Raw genomic sequence first — 25,784 nt, 5'->3', positions numbered from 1 at the left:
CACAGATTCTTTACTGATAGCAGTAACTGGTGAGTCAACGTTGTTGATGAACCCCATAAATTACATTAATTGCTTGGTTGCCACGACTCATCGGTTCTCTCAGTTCGAGTGCGTCTAATTATCTGAAAAGTAGGGCGGGTGTGCCGGTCTTTGGTTGGTGCAATTAGCCTGTAGCCCTCACCGAGCAGCGTCCTGGCTCCTGAGATTGAGTTCAATTAGTTTCTGCCTGTATTTCTGCCTCATTCTGTGTCAGAGTTGCGGCTGATAAAAAAAAAAAAAAAAAGTGTCTCAACGGTGGAGATGTCGCCTCCAGATCAACAGCGGATGTAATCGAGTGGTCCTTGGCCTCCGGCCCATTTGTCCAGCAAATTAGTCCCAAAATCCCTTTAAAACTAATTTAAAAAGTGGAATGCTGAGAGCAGCCCCAGGCAGTCTTTGGGGTATTATGCCAAGTGAACGGTGTCCGGGTCAATAGCTCTGTGATTGGGTTTCTGGTTTAGTTCACGCATACTTCCTGTTAAGGGCGGGATTATGTTGTTATCATGAGACACGTATTCCGTATTCTACATTTTTTTAAAAACTTTTCCAGCATTCACATTTACTTTTTCTTTTCGACTTATTTGACAAATATAGTAAACAAATACTGAAAAACTATTTTTTTTTAAAATATAAGTGAATATAATGTGATAATAAACCCACCAAGTATACATGATTTGATTTGCCTATGCATTACAACTAACACAAATACTGATAATAGTAAATTAATTCCATTAAAATACACAGAATTAAAAAATGGCTGCGTGTGATGATGCGTATATTGCATATTGTGGCATTTTATTCTCTCTGTGTTGTCATTGTTTGTTTTTTTATGTTTGTCGTACTTTTTATCTTTAAATACTGTTTTGCCGGAAGTACTTTTGTGCTTGTACTTGTGAAACATTTCCCCTAGAACTAAAAACATTGTATAATAATAAGAGTTTTACTTCTAGTGGAATATACCTTAACAAATGACCACTTTTAACTCCACTTAAATGTTAAAACAAAACGTTACGCACACGTCGTTCCAAGGTGGGACACAGACCTGCCGCGTCCAGACTGAGTATCTTAATGAGGCCTTCTGCGTGTGTCAGGGTTATTCTTACCTTCCACTACGAGGATGGTGCCCGGTGTCACGGCCATTTTCCTGACTGCTGAGTCACAGCAGCGTGACGCCCCCCCCCCCACCGGGGCCTGCAGCTGACACAACGTTTATTGGAAATGACTTTGTTTTCTTTATGGATGCTCGATTTCACCGTTTGCGCACGCCGCCAACTGTCTGGGTGTGTTTCCGTTCACAGCTCCAGTCTCGAATCAATGAATGCTGTCACGTTGACGGAGTTGGAGATGACACTAATTTACTTTCTCTCCAGAAGTCAGTTTGTCCTTTTCAAGTAAAGGGGGTGAAATATCATTATGTGGAGCTGTTCATTCTGAATCTTTTGAATTGAAAGGGAATTACTCCTAGTGCTTGTTGGGGGGACAAAGTTAAACAAGTTTCCTAAAATATATTGAATTACTTTAGTTTTGCTTGATGGTGCAGAAACATTGAGTTATTGTAAAGTTCTCGTATAAGCATCTTTCCATAACCCTCCATCGGCCACACAGACATGCATTTCACTCTGGGGTGGCACATAACTGCGAAACACACGCAGTGTAGTGTCTTTAGCAGGGTGACGACATCCCTTATTAATTATGTTTCATCTCCAAGGCATCAATTAACGTGCGAAATCAAACTTCTCCACTTAAAACCGCAACATCTATTGAGCTCGCAGCCCTTTTCTTTTCTTAGCCCAATTGTTCAGCCATTTGGATCCTGAGCATGACACACATTCGCAACAATCAGTCAAGTGCCACCCCCCCCCCCCAGCCTCTCAAATAGGAGTGCCTAAAAATAAAGTGCATGCCGCAACTGTTGCGCTGCCTGGCCTTTCTGGCCAATCACCATCGCATCCTCCCCGTAAACCGACCCCGACTCGAGTTATCCCTCACGGACCAGCAAATAGACCATGATCACAGTGGCCGAGTGACGCGGGCCCCCGGGTCCTTTATAAAACCAAACTCTTTCCCCTCTCGACATTTCAAGTTATACACGCTCAGTGTCAACTTTAACAGTGCTGCTCCAGCTCACCTGCCACCGAGATCCCGGTTCCCCCCCCCCCCCCACCACCTCTCCCAGAAAAAAAAAGAAGAGGGGACATTTTTTCTCGGGGCCGTAATAGAGGAGGACTACTTGTCGGGAGGGTGCCAATCGACCTGCCCTTATTGTAGATTGGATATTTTAATCGATCACTGTCCAGAGCTAGAGTTGTTTCTTCGCGAGTACCTCTGAAAAATCTCCAGGCAGCTTTTTGAACTCCCTCAAGTTTGAACTTTCCTCTCCGCGAGAGACGCGCTTTCCATCGACCCGCTAAAGTCTCCTGCGCTGCCGAGCGCACAATCCAACACCTAAGTGTCAGCGAGGTATAAAACTGGACTCGGAAAACGCCAACATGATGAGCAACAACTACGGCGACGACCAGCTGCCTCCGCAGTACTACCAGGCCACCGACTTCGGGGACGAGGAGGACGACGAGATGCCAGCCACGGAGAAGGACCTGGCCGAGGACGCGCCATGGAAGAAGATCCAGCAGAACACCTTCACCAGGTGGTGCAACGAGCACCTCAAGTGCGTCAACAAGACCGTCACCGACCTGCAGCGGGATTTTACCGACGGGCTGAAGCTAATTTCGCTGCTTGAAGTGTTGAGCCAGAAGAAAATGTACAGAAAGAGCCACTCCAGACCCAACTTCCGTCAGATGAAACTGGAGAACGTGTCCGTGGCGCTCGAGTTCCTGGACAGAGAACACATCAAACTGGTCTCGATCGGTAAGACTTGTAGAACCAACACGGTGGGGAAATATAGCCGAACATTAAATCAGCAAAAAGCACCATGTTATAATGAGTTAGTTGTAAAAAGGATGGCTTTATGATAGTTGACAGTGTGGCGAATACGATGCTTTGACGTTTAAAATATTGACCAGGAGAGCAAAAAACTTCAATATATATATGTATCATTTTAAAGGAGCTGTATAAACCATTCAGCACATTATTATAGCAACAAAAAAGATGTTCTATCTAAAGATACATTGATTCCCCTTCTACCTGAGCAGAGAATGAAATCACTCTCTCTCTCTTTCTTTTTTTTTTTTAACCCAGCTTTGCTGTGATTGGTTGATAAAACCGGGCCCGGTGTTATCAGAACATATCAGTGTATCAGTGCTTGAGAGCGTGCCATACTTACACGGCTGCTGCTCTGTGCAGATTGTGTGCGGCGGTTACAGTAGGATTGTAGGTAAACACAGTTGGGTCTGTCAGCACCCTCGCCTCTGGAATGCTGCATTGAGCTGAGGTCAACAGCTTATTGGAAAGTTCCTGCAGACCGGGTGTCACTGAGGTCATTTACTTGTGTCAGGGCCAAGGACCCGTGGCTCCATTGTGTGCTTAGGTGTATTCCTGCTGCAGCGATGTGGTAAACTACACACTTACTGGGCTTGAAATTCACTAGGGCTGTGCTAATGAGAATGACGCAATTTATATGTACATGTTGACGGCAGTCACACACACCTAGCCCCCCTGTACGCAAACAGGCACAAACACACACACACACATACACTCTTATCTGTGTCCGGTCAGAGGTCAGATCGACTCTTTGCTGACAGCTCGTTGCTGTCTGTGGCCATCAGCAGCTGCAGTGAGGTGAGGATTAACTGTGGAGGGATTTAGGGATCAAACTGTGGTGCAGATAGCTGAAGTTACAACAACCTGTTGTGGAAATGTGTCACATCCGACAATGTCACCAGAAGAAGTCCTGACTCCAGCGAGAGTGAGCCGAGTGCCTCTAAACTTCGACAACTGAGGAGAAAGAAGTCAATATGAAAAGCACACACATTGAAAGAGTAAAGGTTACGGTTTAGTTGTACACCTGTCAACAACTCCATCTGCAAGTTATTCAAACGTTGACAGAGTTTTTTTTCTGTTTTGGTGACCAATGCCCCTGCCACACACTCGATGGAAATTCCCGGCGTGGCTGAAGCTTTGGCCGGTGGACTGTGAAGGCCATAGTGTGTCCACCGGAATATACTAAAATATACTGTGATATACTGTGTGCGTGTGTGTGTGATGATACCGGGGTGGATTACGGCAAGCTCAAATTTCCTGTTGTTCCCAGAGGGGCAATGGTTCTCTAGCACAGACACCAACGCGGTGTGCGTCCAGGACAGTGTGTCGAGGACTTAATATGTCAATGTGGGGGGGCCGCACCGTTGTCCCAGCTGTGCAGACACACACCAGGACAGACTGTTTTGACAGAAATAGGGCGTGATAATAGAAGTCCTGGCATTTTTTGCCCCCTCCCGCCGTCTCCCTCCAAGCGGCTCTAGTGGGTCAACCCAGACCTCTTGAGATAACGTCTCAGTGATCCAAAGACACAAAAAACGGATTCCCCGCAGGCTTAGTCGCACATGTGTCACGGTGTGTAAATGGAGTAAACAGTTGCCATTAGATCGGGACACTGAAGGCCCGCAAAACCGCACGGTGTCATTCCCGTACCACCTGCCAGTGCCAGTCAAACGGCGAGCTGACAAACCTTCCCCTCTGGTAGGAGGACCTCATCTATGGACAGATAAATACGCTCGATAAAACAGTCTTGTGATGAATAGCTTTGTTATTAAAGTCTTACTCAATTAAGTGTATCACACAAGATTAGTCGATAAAACATCACAGACAAGCGTTCCTCAGAGGTTCTTCTAAATGGCTGGTACCCTGAATTGAGTTGGATTTGAAATGGCTTATTCTGCTAACTTTTCCTCAGAGAACTCCGGGGAATGAGCGGCATGCTCGCTGTCAATGAATCTAATCTCCACCAATTTGATTGATTGCGCTCTAGCGCTACAAGTTTTGGACGTAATTGAAATCCAAGTGGTGTTTATGTAGAGTGGGATACACTTCCGCGTGTCCTCAGCTGTCACTGTCTTCAGAGTGCCATTGTGACTGGATGACAGATCGTCCGGGGTCCTCAGCCAGACAGCTGTCTCACAGAAAGGGGCTCGGGGGAAAGCAGTACGGGGCATTAGATTTTTGCCTCCTCAGCAGTCAATAGTCATTGGTTTTTTGTGCAGCATGTCAAAAGACTGTTCTAATATAATACATTCATGTACAGACACAAGGACTTGATTTATTTTGGTTGAGCTCTGGGGTGTCTCGATTTGTCATGACAGCATACACAATGCAAACCAATATACTTGTACATTGCCCAAATCTCCCCTCCTCTTTAACACTTATGTCTCTACTGTCCAACTATAGATAGCAAAGCCATCGTGGATGGGAATCTAAAGCTGATCCTGGGTCTTATCTGGACCCTCATCCTCCACTACTCTATCTCCATGCCCATGTGGGACGACGAGGACGAAGAGGAGAGTAAGAAGCTGACCCCCAAGCAGCGCCTGTTGGGCTGGATACAGAACAAGGTGCCCCAGCTGCCCATCAACAACTTCAACCGTGACTGGCGGGATGGCAAAGCTCTGGGGGCTCTGGTCGACAACTGCGCCCCTGGTAAGACGTGTGTAGTAGCTTCTGCTGAGCGCGCGGGCCCGAGGAAGTGCTGAGTCACTATTTGTGCCGTGACTGCTGAGAGGCTTGTTGTGTATAGCAGTTTTCCTTGGTTGCTAGGGGGGGTTGAGGTCAGGCATGCGTCAGTCTGTGTATCTTTCATCAGTAGAACCTTCTCAGGAGAGTTTTTACTCCTTTAACTAGAAATGAGGGCTGTTGTATCTCTCACACACACGCACACACACACACACACACACACACACACACACACACACACACACACACACACACACACATCCATCCAGACTCAGATTTCTGTCAGTGTAATCTGTCTCTGGAGAGCAGGTTGGGTCAGTGGATTGAAGAGGAGTTGCTAATGGTCTGGGGGGTTGGGGTGGGGTGTGGGGGGGGGGGGGGGCGTCCATGCCAGCTGTCCCCACGCTGACTGAGACGTTCACTTTCACTGTCTCGGGGCCCGAGGCCCAGGTCCGGCGTCGGTGTTTATAGCCTTGCTGCTACACAACACTCCCAAATTTGGGCACCATTCCTCCTCCTCTGTCGAGGGGGGATGCTTGGCTCTCCATCAGAATGCAGTGAGTTATCTGTCACAGGGAGGTGCCTATAAGCCACGGATCCAAGGGCCACAAGGCCACAGTTTGAGTCGCTGCCAGTGCAGGCTGCAGCTTCCAGCACCGAACATGCTAGTCCTCTCCTGGTTGCGCTTCACATTGCAAAAGGTGGAGGAGCAGCAACTTTGTTTAACGGTGTTTATATAAGCCATTGATCTACGGAGGCGCATCTTTCAAACACTGTGCTTCGGCACTGGCCATACAAGGTGCTGTTGTTTCATTGGATCATACCGAACAGCAGGGTTACTGACGAAACTCCCTCTTTAACGAAAAACAGAAGCTCTGAATTTAAATTAGATACAAATATACAAAGACCACGAATAAACCAATATTTAACAGACTGATCTGCTATCACTTCACAATGCTCAGATTCAACATTAATAGCCTGCATAACAGTGATGTGGCCTTATGAGCCATGAAGCTGTTGCTTTGCAGTGCTGACATCATTTTGATGAATATAGAATTCCAATAGAATCAAGGCCCACCCTGGTGCCTCCCAACCGACAGCTCGACACAGATTTTATTGCTCGCTCCTCCCTGGCAGACTCATGTAAACTCAACCCTGTTAATACTGTGGGCCCCGTGTCTGTTAATTGGATGATAGTATTCTGTGGTGCGCCTGTAGGGGCCTTTTTGAGCAACTGGCCACTCCATCAGAAATACTAATCCAATTTAGGCATTAGTGGCACGGAAGTGCTCAGCTTTAGCCACAGTGGAAGTGCCAGAGCGCCTCGAGCCTTTGAACAGTCGAGATTCCGTTGCGGGTTCACGGGAGCGGAGCAGCGTGGGTAAGGTCCTGCAATGTTGTAGTTGGAGGTGTTAGCCAGATAGTAGCGGCAGCCCAAGTGGCCTTATTATAGCAACAGCACCGCAATGCTACATTTGTCTTGGATGAATTGTATAATTGTCCTTTTTGTTTTCTGTTAGGTTTGTGTCCTGATTGGTCCGACTGGGATCCAAACAAGCCGGTGGAGAATGCCAAAGAAGCCATGCAACAGGCTGACGATTGGCTGGGTGTGCCTCAGGTAAGATGCATGATAGATGTAACCTACAACAGGCTTTTTTTTTACATTGCTTCAGTTGATCTCATAGGACAATGCAACAAGATAAGAGATGACCTTTTATTAATTTTTCTTATGGCAACATAGTTTAAAGCAAGCACCAAGACACATACAAAACTTTTATTCAGATTCCTGAATTTGTGGAGAGACCACCTTCCGAAACAGGTGTGAATTTTCCCACCGAGGCACAATGCAATATTTCCGGTCCTGTTTGTGAGACTCTACGTCTCTGTATATGTTCTCGAGTTGTTTACTTGTTTGTCTTTAGCATTTGTTGAGATAGTCAGGGGGAGCCTGTCATGGCTCTGCGCCCCCGAGGGCTGGTGTACAGAGTGCTGGCGTTAAGGAGATGCTGGAAAGGTCTGGCTCAAGATAAATCCCCCTGTCTGGCTTATTGAGGGCAACAATCTGTAACCCTGCGGTTCTGGGGTTAAATATAACCAGGGTGCTTTGTGCAGCGCGCTGTGATGGACAGGTAAACAAGTGCTGGAATCGAGACAGGACCCGAAGGGTGGGGGTGGGGGGAAAAAGTTGTTGAATTGAATCACGCAATGCTTGATAAGGGACAGTTGTATAAACATAATCGATGTAAACGTGAAAACATAAGTTCGAGTGTTTGTGATGTTAACTTTACTACGCACACTATGAACTTTCTGTCTTTCGGTGCTCTAGGTGATCGCCCCTGAGGAAATTGTGGACCCGGATGTGGACGAGCACTCAGTGATGACCTACCTGTCTCAGTTCCCTAAGGCAAAGCTGAAGCCTGGCGCTTCTCTCAAGCCCAAACAGCTTTTCCCAAACAAAGCCAAAGCCTATGGGCCTGGTAGGTAGCTGGAGAGTAGCCACGAACACCTGCACAGTTTGCAACAGTTCGTTTGAAAATGATAAATGTGTTTGCCTGTTGCTAATAATGTTAAGCCTGTTACTGATAAAGTTGCACAAAACCTTGCAGAAAATATATCACCCCATAATTTGTCTTACTTGACAGGTATCGAGCCTCATGGCAACAAGGTGCTGCAACCAGCTGTGTTCACCGTGGACACTGTGGAAGCCGGCAGTGGCGAGGTCCTGGTCTATGTGGAGGATCCTGAGGGACACAAAGAGGAGGTAAGTTATACCTGATAGACGAATTTAGAGTACAGTGACGCAGATGATCTTGCTCATTTTCAACTTCACCAAGTGTAGCATCTCATTTAATCCAAGCCCCTTTTACTTTTCGTTGTGTACTCCAGGCTAAGGTCAAACCCAACAGGGAGAAAAACGGATCCTACACTGTCACTTATGTTCCTAAGGTTGAAGGCGTTCACAAGGTAAAACATTAAGTCAACACGTCACTCAGCACAACACGAGCAAACCGCACTATTTAAAGGATCTTAACTTTTCCTTGCCTTTTTTTCTGTTAAGGTGAAAGTGCTGTTTGCAGGTCAGGACATTGACAAGAGTCCATACACAGTGAATGTGGCGAGGGATATGGGCGACCCCAGCAAAGTCCATGCCAGGGGCCCAGGCCTGGACACCAACGGCAATGTGGCGAACAAACCCACCTACTTTGACATCTACACAGCTGGTTAGCACGAACAATTCAACCACCGCGCACACAACTAGAATGTGGTCCGGTGAAAGGCTGGCAAATTCATTAAGTGATCGTTTTCACCGTCCCACTCAGGTGCTGGTAACGGCGACGTCAGTGTGGTGATCGTCGATCCTCAGGGCAAGAAGGACACGGTGGAGCTCCTCCTGGAGAACAAGGGCGACAGTGTTTTCCGCTGCACCTATCGGCCCATGCTGGAAGGGCCTCACACCATCCACGTGCTGTTTGGAGGCCAGGAGATCCCCAGGAGCCCTTTCACCGTCAACATCACAGAGGGTGAGCTCTTCAATCTGTCGCTGCTGTGAATGACTGTCAGACAAATCGCATTTCATTTCATGCTTTTAGTGTCGGGGGGGATCTATCCATCACAAGTCATCGTTCTCCCTGGGAACAAACCACTCAGTCCAGACCATAACCCTTCCTATCTGTCATTTCTAGCTCCGCCCATTGCTCCTCCCCCTGGAGCTCCACTGCAGATAGTCCCTCAGTCAGTGCGCACCCTTCCCGGAGCAAAGGGTGGAAAGGGGCTACCCCCCCAAAAGCCTGGCCGCCCAAGTTAGTATGGCTTGCTGGGAGGGGCTTGTGCCCATGGCTCAGCCATATCTCCCCCTCCCCCGAAAACTGTCCTTACGCCGTGCCCTGCAGACGCCCTCTGTGCTTTCTCCGTGACTCGGATGCCGCGGCTCAATGCCGTGCTTGGTTGCCCGCTCGTCTTCTTGCGTCATGCAGCTTGATGGTTTTGCTATGTTCAAAGGGATTGGATTGGATGCAAGATGGTACAAATAATGTACAGATTGTTGCACATTGCATTTCCGCCTAATTCGTTCTTCTCTGTTGAATATCTTTGCTTGTGCTGTCGACATGTTTGTTTCTTCTATCATATCATGCAACATTCAGTCAACATTTCGACTGACTGAAATGTTGTCAGACGCTCCCTCGGTGCTCGCAAATGTTTCAAAATCCAACAACCTTCAACACTCTGCACTGTGTGTTATATAGGATGCAGAAAGCATCTCTCTCATTTGCAGGTCCCGTCAGTCAAGCTTTAAAGAATCCCTGTAAAATTGGACATTTTAATGTGTTTGCTACTAACATTGCTGTCGACTGCAGGCCACTCTCCGTTGCCATTCGCTTTGCTAAATATTTCTCCATTTCACACTTGATGTTTTTTCCTTTCAGCAATAAACCCCAATGCCTGCAGAGCCACAGGCAGAGGCCTTCAGGCTAAAGGCGTGAGAGTAAAGGAGGTGGCAGACTTCAAAGTTTTCACCAAGGGAGCCGGCAGTGGATCGCTGAGCGTCTCAGTCAAAGGACCAAGTGAGTTGGACAACTCTTTCTTCGATGCATCACTTCAAACTGCTCATATATATTTTTGAATTATTCAATTAGGTTTTTTTTTTCTGAAGGGTATTCACATAGCCACATTATGAAAAAGGGCTTAAAATATCTGCCGTTTTGACTATTATTTATCCTCAGCTGGTGCAGAGGAGCAAGTGAAAGTGCGAGACGCAGGAAATGGCGTCTATGAATGTGAATATTACCCCCTCAAGCCTGGTAAATACACAGTCAGCATCACCTGGGGAGGCCAGCCCATCCCACGCAGGTAGGGATCAATTGCTGCCTTTAGCTGCCCCTTAACATTCACATTGGTGCTAGGTAATAATGTGTAATCTTGTGTTCCTTAGCCCCTTCGAAGTGGAGGTGGGCAAAGAGGCAGGTTTCCAGAAGGTGAGGGCATGGGGTCCTGGTCTGAAGACTGGCATGGTGGGGAAATCTGCTGACTTTGTGGTAGAAGCCATCGGCACCGAAGTTGGAACTTTAGGCGAGTCCTGCTCAAAAAAAGCTCAATTTTATCCAGAGATAAAGTGAATAAGACATTGTGCTAAATTTGAACTTTTGAATTCTTTTGACGTTTAGGCTTCTCCATCGAAGGCCCATCACAGGCCAAAATTGAGTGTGATGATAAGGGTGATGGCTCCTGTGATGTGCGCTACTGGCCCACTGAGGCCGGTGACTACGCTGTCCACGTCGTCTGTGATGACGAGGACATCAAGGACAGCCCCTTCATGGCCCACATCCTTCCTGCTGCCAATGACGTCTTCCCTGAGAAGGTTACTCGCACTCATTGTACTATACCGGTTTATACAAATAAATAAAGGCAGGTTGCCATGGTTAATTGATCCTATTTTAAACAAATGATATTAAATCAATAAAATGTTGCAGGTGAAAGCATATGGTCCAGGGCTAAGAGCAGCTGGCGTCATTGTAAACAAAGCAACTGAATTCACCATTGATGCTCGCATGGCCGGGAAGGGTCACCTCAAGATTTACGCACAGGTATGAAAAGCTACAGTGTAAGAAACCTTCATTGCTTATTTACAGGAGCACATCATTGATAATGCATGCAGAGAGCAGAGCTGACATTCTTTTGAATCACCCTAAGGACGCCGAAGGCTGCACCATCGACATCAAGATCACTGACAAGGGAGACGGCACATTTCTCTGTGTGTACACCCCTGTCAAGCCCATGAAGCACACCATCATCATCACCTGGGGAGACGTCAATGTGCCCAGCAGCCCCTTCAGGGTAAGACACATGTTTATGTACACATACATACCTTAAGGTTTAGTCAGTTTAATATAAAGATCCTCAAAAATGGATAAAGAGAGAGGACTGCGGCAGTTGCACTTTTGTCTCATGTGTACTGTGGATTCGTTAGGTGCTGGTTGGAGAAGGTTGTCATCCAGACAGAGTCAAGGTCTATGGGCCTGGGGTGGAGAAGACGGGGCTGAAGGCCAACGAGCCAACATACTTTACAGTGGACTGTGGGGAAGCTGGTCAAGGTGAGCATGTTCTACGAGATGGTGTGAGTGGTTTCAAAAAATCTTCATGAAATAAGTGCTAAATCGTGTGGATGTAGAACAATAAAGCACACAATTAATAAAATGAGTAAAGCCGTGCAGCTTAACTGGCAAAGTTGAATTTTATATTGACTTAAGATAAAGCTTGTGGCAGTGGAGCCTTTATTCAGATCGTCTATTTCTATGCACCATTAGGGGACATCAGCATTGGAATCAAGTGTGCCCCCGGGGTGGTCGGCCCGGCCGAGGCAGACATTGAGTTTGACATCATCAAAAATGACAATGACACCTTCACCGTCAAGTACACTCCCCCGGGTGCAGGCCGATATACCATCATGGTGCTGTTTGCAGAGCAGGTAAAAACACGTTTTTCAGCAAAAGCAGGACTGATGAGTTTTGTAGATTTGTTTTTTTTTTAATTGTGTTTAGTCTTAGGGATTGATTTATGATGATGCTTTTGTCAGGAAATTCCCATCAGTCCATTCAAAGTCAAAGTGGATCCTTCCCATGATGCCGGTAAGGTGAGAGCCGAGGGCCCCGGACTCAACAAGACAGGTGAGATCCATCGACGACAAGAACCATAACGTGGCAAACGTACCAAAAGCATCCAATGTATAGGCAATACAATATTTTTATGTAATGACAAAAAATGCATGTTTCAGGAGTGGAGGTGGGCACTCCAACCCACTTCATCATCTACACAAAGGGAGCCGGCAAGGCCCGACCTGGGGTGAACTTCGCAGCATCAGGCGCAGGAGAGGCAGTCCGTGACTTTGAGATCATCGATAACCACGATTACTCCTACACGGTCAAGTACACGGCTCTTCAACAGGTACAATAGGCCTCTGCTTGAAGCTATTAGCATTGTAACGGAATGCAGAGATTATTCACAATCAATAAATATCAATGCTCCCTCCCTCGTTTTTTCCAGGGTAACATGGCTATTACGGTCTCTCATGGAGGAGATCCCATTCCCAAGAGCCCGTTCCACATCACAGTGGCGCCACCTCTGGACATTGGAAAGGTGAAAGTGGAGGGATTAGACACCAGTAAGTTACAAACACAAAAATATGATATTCCAGCATTTACCATGATATAATACATTGCAACACAGCAAGTGTTGTTAATTAATCCCTCTTGCAGAAGTGGAGGTTGGGAAGGATCAGGAGTTTGCGGTCAACACAAAGGGCGCTGGTGGACAGGGCGATGTGGGTGTGAAGATGACCTCACCCTCGGGCCGACCAATCCCATGCAAGCTGGAATCAGACAAAGCCAAAGGCACCCACGGTGTGAAGTACATTCCCCCCGAGGAGGGCCAGTACAAGGTGGATGTCAGCTACGATGGCAACCCGGTGATGGGGAGCCCCTTTGGAGTTGAAGCAGTGATGCCTGCTGATCCTTCAAAGGTAAAAGTCCTATGCTCCTTTACTTATCTGAGGCTCATGAAACCGAACAGACAGTTTTGATGTTGTGTGAACCCACGCCTTTAAAACTGACCCCCGACCCCTGTCGCATCACAGGTGCGAGCTTCTGGCCCAGGCCTGAAGGGAGGCATTGTGGGTAAACCGGCTCCATTCACTATTGACACAAAGGGAGCCGGGGCAGGCGGGCTGGGCCTGACTGTGGAGGGCCCCTGCGAAGCGAAGATTGAGTGTCAGGACAACGGCGACGGCACATGCTCGGTGTTCTATCTGCCCACCGAGCCCGGGGAGTACGCCATCAACATCCTGTTCGCCGAGAAACACATCCCCGGCTCCCCCTTCAAGGCCGCAGTACGCTCGGCCCTGGACCCCAGCAAGGTGACGGCTAGCGGGCCGGGGCTGGAGAAGGCCAAGACCGGGGAACCGGCGACCTTCACCGTGGACTGCACTCGGGCCGGCGATGCCGAGCTCACCATTGAGATTGTGTCAGAGACCGGGTCAAAGGCGGAGGTGCACATCCAGAAAACGGCAGAGGGGACCTTCTCTGTTACATACATCCCACCCTTCCATGGCACGCACACCATCACGATCAAGTATGGTGGCCAGATGATTCCACAGTTTCCCAAAGTCCTGCAGGTTGAGCCCTCCGTGGACACCAGCGGGGTGCATGTCTATGGGCCAGGAGTGGAGCCCAGAGGTAAAAACAAAAAGAGAAAACATAAACTTATTGTTTGGACTCTGGTTCTAAAGACGCAAGCTATTAGGAGATTATGACATGTTAGTTGCAGCCTGAATATGTCGTGTTCCAACAAGTTCAGAGAAACGCCGACAAAGGATTTAAAATGTCTTTGGTGTTTAAAATGAGTGAGCTCACTTGTAACAAATCACCTGAAGGGCTTTTCCGCTTCTAGGAGTCCTCAGAGAAGTGACAACCCACTTCATTGTTGACGCTCGCACCCTCAAAAAGGTTGGAGGAAACCATGTGAAGGTTCACATAATCAGCCCTTCGGGCACCACCACCGAGACCTTCATCACTGACAAGGGAGACGGTACCTACAGAGTGGAGTACACAGCATTCGAGGATGGTAGGGGACATTTTTAAAAACTTTATGTAATCTAAATGTGTTAATGCACACAATTAAAGGATCACAATGGCACAGCAGCACAATAAGAAGACCCAAGTAAATAATTTGTGACATTAAAAAACCATCTGCAAAGGATTGATATATAGGTTTTATCCCAGGGAGGCTGTCTGAGACAGACTGAGTAATCACTAACAGGTGAAAGAGAGGGGTATAAATACAGAATGATGCATTGGAGCAATGATGTGAGGGGCAGGGAGGTAGAGAGGCAGACAGGCTCCGTTTTATAAATAGTGTGCGGAGGAATAGAAGCTCTTAACAAGGCAGGTATGTGTGCTGAAGGCTGCCTGCACACAGCTATACAGCAAGGGAATGACGGGATATTAATAGAGAACCATAACACAAAGCAGAGAGATCACAGAGGACTTCTCCACCACCAGACGTGCTCTAATATCACAGGGAACCTGGCATATACCACTACTGAGAGAGCTCAGTCAGAAAAATGTTGTAACGGAATAATGAATAGGGAACAGATGTAATGGCGTGTACGTTCACCAGAGCGTCTGCGCCATAGATGGCGTCTTTAATAAATAAACAGATGCTTATCTCCCTTCAAGGGAAGTTGTCTCGCTCATAATTAAAAGCAAGAGGCAATAAAAGAAAACATTTGCTTTCTGAGAAACTATTCAGGCAGCGCGCTATGACATCAGACATTGAACCGCCATCTGTTTTTGTGCAGGAATGCACATGATTGAGGTGCAGTATGACGACGCGCCAGTGCCCAAGAGTCCCTTCAGGGTGTCAGTGGTGGAGGGGTGTGATCCGACCCGGGTCCGGGCCTATGGACCAGGCCTGGAGGGAGGCATCACCAACAAGCCCAACTGCTTCACCGTGGAGACCAGGTACCGTTAGATTACCTTTAAAGGAGATATTTTTGGGAAACTCGGACGAGGACATTAAATAAAAGTGTTCTCTCTCAGGGGCGCTGGCACGGGAGGCCTGGGCCTGACCATCGAGGGAGCCTCAGAGGCAAAAATATCCTGCAAGGACAACAAAGATGGCAGCTGCAGTGTGGAGTACATCCCCTTCACTACCGGAGACTATGATGTCAACATCAACTACGGAGGTCACCCGATCCCTGGCAGCCCGTTCCGTGTTCCAGTGAAGGACCCCGTGGACCCCAGCAAGGTCAAGTGCTCAGGTCCAGGCCTGGGCGGCGGAGTGAGAGCCCATGTTCCTCAGGCTTTCACGGCAGACTGCACAAAGGCCGGACAGGCCCCGCTGGATGTCAAACTCTACGGCCCGACGGGTGAGGACGAGCGGTTGGGCTTTGAAAAATTCTCGCCTGCTTTTTAAGCTGACAGATAGCAGCGAGTCGGAGGTCGGTGTCTAATTCCAAAATGTCTGGTTTGCAGGTTCCGTGGAGCCGGTTGGTGTGAAGAACAACGGCGACGGCACCCACACAGTTCACTACACCCCAGCCCAGGATGGCCCTTACACTGTAGCTGTCAAATATGCAGATCAGGAAGTTCCACACAGGTATAGAATAGGTTAGGGGGGAAAAAAAAAACAAGCCAAGCAGTCACTATATGCAGAAATGGTTCAGTTCTGTTTTTTTTTTTCTGGGCAATTATTCTTGATATTTTCTCCTTCCACAGTCCATTCAAGGTAATGTCTCAGCCTGGACATGATGCCAGTAAGGTACGCGCCAGTGGTCCTGGTCTAGACACAAAAGGTGTGTCTGCAAGCCTTCCAGTTGAGTTCACCATTGATGCTCGCGATGCCGGAGAAGGACTGCTCACTGTGCAGATTTTGGTGGGTTCAGCTGTCTTTCACACAATATATATATTTTTATTTTTATATTTAAATATAAGTCACCATTTAAAACCACTTAATGTTGTCTATTGACAGGACCCGGAGGGAAAGCCAAAGAATGCCACCATCCAGGACAACAGGGACGGCACCTACACTGTCTCCTATGTACCAGACTCTACGGGCCCCTACACCATCACCATCAAATATGGAGGAGATGAGATCCCATACTCCCCGTACCGCATCCAGTCCCTGCCCACAGGCGACGCCAGCAAATGTCACCTCACAGGTGAAAAAGACACCCCGAGAATTCATGAATTCAATAAATAAACACAAATAATATCTTATAACTCAGGATTTTCATATTTATATTCAAAATCTACATTCTTTTCTTCCAGTTTCAATTGGAGGACATGGCGTTTGTGAGTACCAGAGGCTTTCTTTCTTTTTTATTTATGTGGCACTTGAAAATGTTAGAATCCGTGCATTCATGCAGCAGCTCTTATCCTTAATTTGAATTCCCCCTCTGCTCTTAACAGCAAGTCTGCAGAAGCTGCAGACCTCTGAGGATACGGTAATCACAGTGGACGCCAAAGCTGCTGGGAAAGGCAAGGTGACCTGTAAGGTGCAGACCCCACAAGGGATGGAGCTGGACATGGATGTGGTGGAAAATCGTGATGGGACCTTTGACATTTACTACACCGCCCCTGAACCTGGAAAATATGTGATTACCATCCGATTCGGAGGACAGAACATCCCCAAGAGCCCCTTCCATGTGGTGGTAAGTAAAGGAGGATTTAACCAGCTGCCACAATTGTGTGCTGGAGCGATGTTCTGTTATGGTGAACACCATTTTTCTTCGCTCTGACTTGGCAGGCATCAAATGAGCCCGTTGTTCCCCGCGATACCGTGGACCCTCTCTTCCGTCCTGTTAACTTCCTCGTTCCCTTCATGCCGCAGCAAGGGGAAATCACAGGTGCCGCAAACAGCACTCAGACGGAAAGAAAATTCCGCACACACACACACACACACACACACACACACACACACACACACACACACACACACACACACACACACACACACACACACACACACACACACACACACACACAAGCAAAACATATTTTTTTAACTCACTGACATTTCACCAAATGGCCGTCATTTGTAGGTGAGGTGAGGATGCCTTCAGGCAAGACCGGCCGCCCACATATCACCGACAACAAGGATGGCACCATCACAATAAAGTACCAGCCCACAGAGAAAGGTCTGCACGAGATGGACATCAAATATGACGGCAACCACATTCCAGGTTGGAAACAAAGCCCATTAAAACAACGGGAGCCATCAAATAAACTGTTAATAATTTAAGGATATTTTGCTGTCTAAATGCAGTAAATAACTTTCACAGTTCACAGTTTCACTGTTTTTTTCACTCTATCCCTCTAGGGAGCCCTTTGCAGTTCTTTGTGGATGCCGTGAACAGTGGAGTGGTGACTGCTTATGGTCCGGGTCTGAGCTACGGCATGGTCAACAGGGCTGCCACTTTCACCGTGGTCACCAAGAACGCAGGAGAAGGTACCGAACCGTACTTCCGCAGTGATATTTGCTATTTCACGGTGTATCTGTGCAGCAAACCATCACTGCACCGCAGAAAAAGTCAAAGTACGTTGGTTTTTTTTCCGCCTCTCAGGTGGCCTGTCTCTGGCAGTCGAGGGTCCCTCTAAGGCCGAGATCACGTGCAAGGACAACAAAGACGGGACTTGCACTGTGTCCTACCTGCCCACAGCTCCCGGAGACTACAACGTCATCGTCAAGTTCGACAACAAGCACATCTCTGGCAGCCCCTTTACGGCCAAGATCACCGGTGAGGAATTAATCATTCCTCGAATGGAACTATTCATGCTGTTGATGCATCTTCATAGTCTTCATGTCTACATTATAAATGAGGCTTTGAGGGGATGACAGCTATCTAAACCACGTGTCTTTGTATCAAGGGGATGACGCCATAACCAGGACATCACAGCTGAATGTCGGCACAGCGGCTGACGTGTCCTTGAAGATCGCAGAGACCGATCTGAGCTCTCTGACTGCCAGTATCAGAGCGCCATCAGGCAACGAGGAGCCCTGCCTGCTCAAGACACTGCCCAACAGACACCTCGGTGAGATATTCTCCTGCCAGAAAAATAACAGCAATAGTGGGACATAGATAAGAAGTTGAATGCATTTACATTTCATTTAACTGCTTCTCTTTTTTGATTTCATATTGACCAAAAATGGTTATGTTTGCAGGTATTTCTTTCACACCTAAGGAGGTGGGAGAGCATGAAGTTAGCGTGAGGAAGAACGGGGTGCACGTGGCCAACAGCCCTTTTAAAATCATGGTTGGACAGTCGGAGATCGGCGAGGCCAGCCGAGTGAAGGCTTTCGGGAAAGGCCTGCACGAGGCACACACATTAGAAATGGCAGAATTCTTTGTGGATACGAGGAACGCAGGTAAGATTCAGAGATGTTTCATTTGGCCTAAACGGTAAACATGGTTGAAAAAAAAAAACTTCAACTTCTCTCTGCTTCTCTTTTTCCTTTAGGTTATGGAGGTCTGGCATTGTCAATCGAGGGTCCGAGCAAAGTGGACATCAACTGCGAAGATGTGGAGGACGGGACGTGCAGAGTCACGTACTGTCCAACAGAACCTGGGAGCTACATCGTTAACATCAAGTTTGCTGAAAAACATATCCCAGGTAAGAATCTTTTACTTTGAAACACAGATGAAACGAGAAAAGCAAACATGTTACGTGACTTTTAAATGAAATAAACCTGTTCATTTCATTTGTGCCCTCCAGGAAGCCCTTTCACAGTGAAGGTGACCGGAGAAGGACGGATGAAGGAGAGCATTACTAGGAAGAGACAGGCCTCTTCCATCGCCTCGGTCGGCAGCACGTGTGGTCTTAACCTCAAGATACCAGGTGAGTCCAGCAGCCGGTCCCAGCTGGTTGGAGGGCAGCGGTCAACCGTCGTACAATTAATGCTCACATGCACATTCGTTTTCTCACTGGATCGTGCCCCCCCCCCCCCTCCACCCGCCCCTCCCCCCTGTGTAGGAAACTGGTTCCAGATGGTTTCGGCTCAGGAGAGGCTGACCAGGACTTTCACCCGCAGCAGCCACACCTACACGCGCACCGAGCGCACGGAGATAAGCAAAACCCGGGGTGGAGAGACCAAACGGGAGGTCCGAGTGGAGGAAAGCACCCAGTTGGGTGGAGGAGGAAGCCCCTTCAGGGACGTTTTTGGAGACTTTTTGGGCAGAGAGAGCCTCAGCAGCTTTGCTGGCATCACTGCCAGGCCCGAGGGTGAGTGGAAAATCACATGTTTAAAACATACTTTGGTTTTTGACTGTCCGCTCAATATATACGTTGAGGTAACACATCCTTTGCATATGTCTCAGTTGTTGAGAGTGGCTCTCAGGCCATGACGGCTCAGGTGACCAGCCCCAGTGGGAAAACGGTGGACGCTGACATAGTGGATGGAGGGAGCAGCACCTACAGCGTGCGCTTCATTCCCCAGGAGATGGGACCCCACACCGTCAACGTCAAGTACAGAGACCAGCATGTCCCCGGTAGCCCCTTCCAGTTTACTGTGGGGCCCATGGGGGAGGGAGGATCACACAAAGTCCGTGCGGGAGGACCCGGCCTGGAAAGAGGCGTGGCTGCAGCGCCATGTAAGTCCACCTGTTTCTCCAAACTCTATTCAGGAAATTACTTTTAAATGTTTGATTAAATGTTGGTACCTTCGTTTCACCCACCCCAGCTGAGTTTAGCATTTGGACGAGGGAGGCGGGTGCTGGCGGTCTGTCTATCGCCGTGGAGGGCCCCAGCAAGGCCGAAATCTCCTTTGAGGACAGAAAGGACGGCTCCTGCGGCGTCTCCTACATCGTGAAAGAACCAGGTAAAACTTCTAGTTGCCCACAAATGCAGGAGTTGCCCCCTGAAGTTGGGTTTTCCGGTCTCAAAATTGCAAAAACTGCTGAGCGATATTCCCAGACTTCCTTTCAGTTCATTGGATGGTGAAAGTACACGACCTGTCTGCTTCCCCCAGGTGACTACGAGGTGTCAATCAAATTCAACAACGAGCACATCCCCGACAGCCCGTTCATCGTCCCAATTGCTACGCTGTCAGACGAGGCCCGCAGGCTCACCGTAACAAGCCTTCAGGTACGAACGATGCGCGTATTCACACGCACGAGTCACATTCATTTGTTACACAAAAAACAACAGAAGAAAAACAAAATGCTGCGGTTTAAAAAAAAAAAACGATTGCATGTAAGATAGCGTTTGAGTGGCTGTAGATATTTCTGTACTTCTGTCTCAGAGCACTTTGCCCTTGAAGTGTAATTGAATGCCGGTGCTGGAGCCGTATCAAGGACTGTGATACTGTGATGCTGGCGAGTGACGAAGGGCTGGATTAACTGTCCCTTTCCAAAGTCGCACAACACGAGCTGTGCTCTGTGCGGGCAGTCAGCGAGTCTACGTAATTGTGTTTCTCTCCGAGAGGACAAAAGCAAGAACACATTGAGCGGAACGTAAAGACACCTTCAAAGATACCTGTGACAGCTCACAATATTGCTCTCCTCACTTCACAGATAGCTTCTTTTATTTGCCTTCGTAGTTTCCATCACAAACTGGCAACAATGCAAAAAAAAAAAACATGTATTTTTAGCTGACTGAAATGCCACTTCGCAGCGCTTTCCTACCGCTAGAAGTGCAATATCAGGCCAACGTTTTAAAATGTCACACTGCCTCTTATGTCTGGTAGGACCGCTCGTCCCGCCCGTAGGGTCAAAGCACTAAACGCCTCGCTGTAAACTCTGACCTTTTCAGCCTATCAAATCCGAATGCTCAACCTATTTGCGTTGAGGCAAGATGAGTCACCCTCTACGTGTGCCTCGAGGTGTTGACACACACACACACACATCCACGCACACTTATTCCTATCATATTCCTCCCTGTCGTTTGTAGGAGAAGGACTTGAAGGTAAACCAAGAGGCGTCCTTCATGGTGCAGCGCAATGGGGCTCGGGGCGTGGTCGACGCCAAAGTCCACACGCCCGCCGGCTCTTCGGAGGAATGCTACGTCACCGAGCTCGACAGCGGTACGCGCCGTAGCACCAATGAAACACACCTGACAGCATCGCAGCAGGAGTAATAAATCTACTTGTGATGTGTGTTCAGACAAGAACGCGATCCGCTTCATTCCACGAGAGAATGGAGTTCACTCCATTGACGTCAAGTTCAACGGATGCCACATCCCGGGAAGCCCCTTCAACGTGCGAGTGGGCGACCCGGGGCTGGTCGGAGACCCGGGCATGGTGACGGCACACGGCCCTGGACTGCAGGGAGGAACCACAGGTAGATGTCCCCACCACTAATACGTACCATATTTCGAGATAAATCAGCGTGGATTGCTCGTGATTTCTTTACTTGTTTCGAGTCATTTCGGTCTCTTCATCTTTTCCTTCTGCGCTGCCCTCTTTCTTCCAGGTGCATCCTCGGAGTTTGTGGTCAACACGTGTAACGCAGGCTCCGCCACTCTGTCGGTCAACATCGACGGGCCATCCAAGGTCAAGATGGACTGTCGGGAGTGCCCCGAAGGATACAAGATCAACTACACACCCATGGCACCCGGCAACTATCTCATCACCATCAAATACGGAGGACCGCAGCACATAGTGGGCAGCCCGTTCAAAGCTAAAGTCACAGGTCTGCTTGACAGTCACTCTCCCATCTGATCTGTGGATCTCACATGACAAGTGTCTCGATTACGAAACGAACTCTCCTCTGAAAAAAAGTGTGAAAGTCGGTAAAATGTTATGTCATCTTTGCTCATGCTGCTCAGTGTACATCTCACATAAAAGATTCCTCCTTCTGGCGCCATATCAACATATTCTTCTGTCACTTTTTGGTTACGGATGCCTTTATTTTAAAATGCATGTGGCATTAAAGTACCCTCAAGAATGAGAAGATATCCCACGAGAACTAGAAGTTCACTTCATTTGATACGCTGAGATGCCTTTTAATAACCTCGCACTGCGCCTCGCCCACAGGAGCCCGGCTCTCTGGGGGACACAGCCTCCATGAGACATCGTCCGTCTTGGTGGAAACAGTTACCAAGACCTCCAAAGTGGGCGGTGCCTACAGCTCCAGCTCGTCATCTTCCACCACCTCAACGAAGCTGACATCGGATGCGAGCATGGTGGTTTGTCTTGGAACAGGCCTGTCCAAGGCTGCTGTCGGACAGAAAAACCATTTTACAGTTGACTGCAGCAAAGCAGGTAGGAAGATAAAAGACGCACACAGAGCTTTTGTTTCACACAGTGAAAACACAAGATTGTCAGCCGCTTTTTCACAGATGAGCAGACTGTAAACACTACCTGACATAGTTGTGCCTTCAAAAGTTAACGCATTGTCTATAGAATACGTTAACAAACACAACATATATATACATATACATACAGTATATATATTATGTACATATACACTTCACAGAAATATCGGTCTCTATGAGTCAATGAGTGTATGAAGCATTAGATCTACCATAAAATGCTGGGGAACAGTCGAGGTGAAGTGCAGAACCAGTTGATGAGTTGATGAGTCTATTGTAGTTTTTCTCCACCAGCAACACCTCCTACATTATACTTCATGATTTCTTATGAAATGTTGATTTGTGGCATTTAAAGCCAAAACACCTGTGCATTTTTTTTTTGTACACCCCATTAAATCCCCCACTTACTCCTCCTTCCAGGCACCAACATGCTGATGGTGGGCGTGCATGGACCTCACACCCCTTGCGAGGAGGTGTACGTCAAGCACATGGGCAACAAGCTCTACAACGTCACCTACACCGTCAAGGACAAGGGCAACTACACCGTCATCGTCAAATGGGGCGACGACAGCATCCCCGGCAGCCCTTACAAGGTGGTTGCGTCCTAAAAAGCAAACCGCACCAGCGCTCAACCCCCCCCCCCCCCACCCCCCCCTCCTCCACCGACCCTCCACCGTCTCCTCGCTGTCCCTCGCTCTTCAGCGGATCACAAGGCTCAACACGCGCTAAAAACCCGCCAAGACATTTGCCGTTTGACGTTTTCTTGATGAAAGAATATCTTATTGTGCCAAAGTTTTGCCTTAACACCCTGGAAATGACAAATGCAAGTTTGCATCCACATTCAGAGCGAAGTAAAAGGGAAACAGTGTGGATTCTTTGAGTGATGATTTACTAGGTTCCTTAAAAATCTGTGCTCTGTTGTGTTGTAAAAGAGTGACATCGATCGGCATGCTCAGACACGATGGAGTAATCGACAGTATTATAATATGGTTTTGTATGCTTTAAGAATGAAGAATGACATTTTTTGTTATATTAACCTATTTTTGGTAAGTCTTTGCAGACCTAATAAAGATTTAATGGCTAACTTTTCAGAGAAAAGTGATTGCATTTGTTTGATTTCTCACACCGATGGCAGAACCTCACAACTTGAGAGGAAGGCGATTTTCACAGTTTCATAATGCCGCTATTCTCCGACCGCTGTTGGTTGTTCGGTCTGAGCAGCCGTTGGAATGTTGTCGCTCCATCACAGAGTCTGTCAACTGAATACCCGGCCTGTATCTGACAGACAGTAGGTTTTGAATACTGTTGCACATTGGATCACATTATTACTTCGACATTAATCCAACACCACTCAGCAATGGACCCAAAAGACGATCAAGGTTATTCATTCAGTCTTCTCATTAGCATCCTGTATTTGTCCAGATGCAATCACAAGATGGCAGCATAGTCAAGCTCTCCTCTAGGTCTCAAGTCTCAACCAAATCCACCAGAGCAAAATCTCCATTGTTCCCTGGTGAAGATTAACTACTTCATCCTTAGCACAAGGGAGCCTGCGGAGCATGGACACCAGAGGCATCAGCTTTCATTGTGTGTGTAATTAATCCTGTTGGATCACAGATAGATGGAACACAAGTGGCTTCTGTTGTGGCATCGTCGTGGGGGTGGAGGGAGACCCTGCTGTGGCCCAAATCAACCAGAACGGAGGGAGTTTTTGCCTCTCGCTTGTGTGGGTTCCCACTGCACATATGCGAGTGTGTGTGTGTGTGTGTGATCACCTGTGTCTCCTCCATGGCCTTCTGTGTGTCCTCTGCGTGGTCTACAAGTCCCACAGCCCCTCGGTGAGTCAACCACCCAGCCTCCAAGCGCTGACACACACACACACACACACACACACACACACACGCACCACAAGCACCAGCACCATTCTTCACAGAGAGGAGCCTATAATTAGGTGCTAATTTTCTCCAGTTCCACTGTGACATGATGCTGGGGGCCATGGTGAGGAGCGAGTCTTTCATTTGATGAACAGCGGACGAGAGCTCGACTCCGGACCATCTGGCCGAGTGTCTGGCGTTGATGCCCGTGCTGACGTTGGGACCTGAGCGGCGCCCACCCACGTCAACCTGCTCCTCCGGACCGGGGACCGAGGCGTCTGTCCACCACAACATGTTTATCTCAAGGAGCTGCCAAGTGAATCACAACCGCGTGGAAGACACCGCTCCTCCCAATGCAGACAGCAGCGATCGAGCAAGTAAAGAGAGAGAGATGGAGAAGCGGGGGGCGGGAGCAGGGGGAGGGAGGAGGAGGGAGGAAAGGGCACGAGACTGTGGGAGGAAAAGAGGGAGAAAGATGGATTAGAGGAAGAGAATGGGATTAAAAGAATCCTGATGGAAGAAAGCGAGACAGACAGGGCAGCGCTCTCAGAAACACGGAAAGGAACAAAGAAGAAAATCACATCTGAGACAACCTCACAAACACGCACACTGTATGCGAGCGCTAGATTCATTTAGAACAAGCTAATGTATTGTATAGCTTAACCTTCAAAGCGATCACAAACGTCGGACTTAGTGAGATGGGTGATGACTTATTAATTCTGCTCTAAGGAGGATCAATGGGGAGGTGGGGAGATGCTTCTGTCTCTCTAACATCTTTCTCATCCCTATCGGCACTCTCTCTGTCTCACACATACACATTCTCAGAAATAGGGATTATGTTAAGAGTGAAATTATGTAAAGGCATGCCCCCAAAAGCTTTTGAAGTTGGTGCTCTTAGGGCAAAAAAATCTCATTCTGTGGCTTGCCCCCTATCACGCTGACTCTTGCTCTTCCATCTACTCTGATCCAGCCCCTCCCCTCTATCCTTCAATTTAATTTTTCCTCCCTCTCTTTAAATTCCAATAAAATCCAAGCCTCTGCAGATCAAGCGGAATATTTTCCTCTGTCACCGCGAGCCGTGTTCACCCCCGGCTGGCTTCTTCTACCTTTGACCTTCACTTATCAATACAGCCAGTGTCTTCAACTCCCCCGTGGAAAACATCCATGGCTGGGCGTAGAAACAACAGCTGGATTAATGAATGGACATCAAGTGCAAAGATTCAAGGGAAGAAACACTGTAGGAATTCACTCATTCGGGTTCCATCCGAGCCCCAAGGCCCTGGTATGTAATTGCTTCATGCATAGTTTATACACTGCATAATAAACCAAATACACTAGATTGTTTTTTCTGTGTTTATAAAGAAGGCTACACTTGTAGACCATTGATGAAGTTCGGATTCAATGGAAGGTGTCTGGCAATGGAAAAGCAAATATGTGGCTCCAATCTCTC

At 48.0% G+C, this 25,784-nt stretch overlaps 1 protein-coding gene across 2 annotated transcripts; it reads left to right on the top strand.

Annotated features, from left to right (window-relative positions):
* Window positions 1-1,968: 1,968 nt before the first annotated feature.
* On the top strand, window positions 1,969-23,562 carry LOC119196412 (filamin-C-like). 2 transcript variants are annotated; one of them, XM_062563019.1, is made up of 47 exons: window positions 1,969-2,904; window positions 5,380-5,628; window positions 7,182-7,279; window positions 7,988-8,138; window positions 8,304-8,422; window positions 8,548-8,625; window positions 8,720-8,882; window positions 8,982-9,182; window positions 9,345-9,461; window positions 10,086-10,223; window positions 10,383-10,509; window positions 10,592-10,722; window positions 10,818-11,017; window positions 11,130-11,243; window positions 11,350-11,493; window positions 11,627-11,750; window positions 11,964-12,124; window positions 12,233-12,323; window positions 12,431-12,600; window positions 12,700-12,817; window positions 12,912-13,174; window positions 13,289-13,886; window positions 14,101-14,274; window positions 15,011-15,173; window positions 15,252-15,580; window positions 15,687-15,810; window positions 15,930-16,086; window positions 16,183-16,372; window positions 16,482-16,505; window positions 16,623-16,864; window positions 16,960-17,059; window positions 17,255-17,395; window positions 17,533-17,661; window positions 17,777-17,950; window positions 18,081-18,245; window positions 18,376-18,579; window positions 18,672-18,824; window positions 18,927-19,049; window positions 19,185-19,433; window positions 19,529-19,801; window positions 19,891-20,028; window positions 20,179-20,294; window positions 21,099-21,231; window positions 21,311-21,487; window positions 21,620-21,838; window positions 22,183-22,410; window positions 22,881-23,562. In XM_062563019.1, the coding sequence occupies exons 1-47, from the start codon at window positions 2,529-2,531 to the stop codon at window positions 23,066-23,068; spliced, it is 8,244 nt and encodes a 2,747-aa protein (XP_062419003.1). In that variant the 5' UTR covers window positions 1,969-2,528; the 3' UTR covers window positions 23,069-23,562. The 2 variants fall into 2 exon arrangements, with proteins under 2 accessions (XP_062419003.1, XP_062419004.1); XM_062563020.1 differs by lacking the exon at window positions 9,345-9,461 and having other exon boundaries at window positions 1,970-2,904.
* Window positions 23,563-25,784: the final 2,222 nt, after the last annotated feature.

The sequence above is a fragment of the Pungitius pungitius genome, chromosome 6, assembly GCF_949316345.1.
Source record: "Pungitius pungitius chromosome 6, fPunPun2.1, whole genome shotgun sequence".
Classification (NCBI taxonomy): domain Eukaryota; kingdom Metazoa; phylum Chordata; class Actinopteri; order Perciformes; family Gasterosteidae; genus Pungitius; species Pungitius pungitius.
Note: the sequence above shows the minus strand (reverse complement) of the source record. Positions and strands in the feature narration are given on the sequence as shown.

Excerpts from the sequence above, each read along its gene's own strand:
- LOC119196412 (XM_062563019.1), top strand. The coding sequence starts at position 2,529 with ATGATGAGCAACAACTACGGCGACGACCAGCTGCCTCCGCAGTACTAC. Across the intron at positions 8,883-8,981 it reads CTTTGACATCTACACAGCTG|GTGCTGGTAACGGCGACGTC; the intron begins GTTAGCACGAAC and ends CGTCCCACTCAG. Across the intron at positions 22,411-22,880 it reads AGTTGACTGCAGCAAAGCAG|GCACCAACATGCTGATGGTG; the intron begins GTAGGAAGATAA and ends TCCTCCTTCCAG.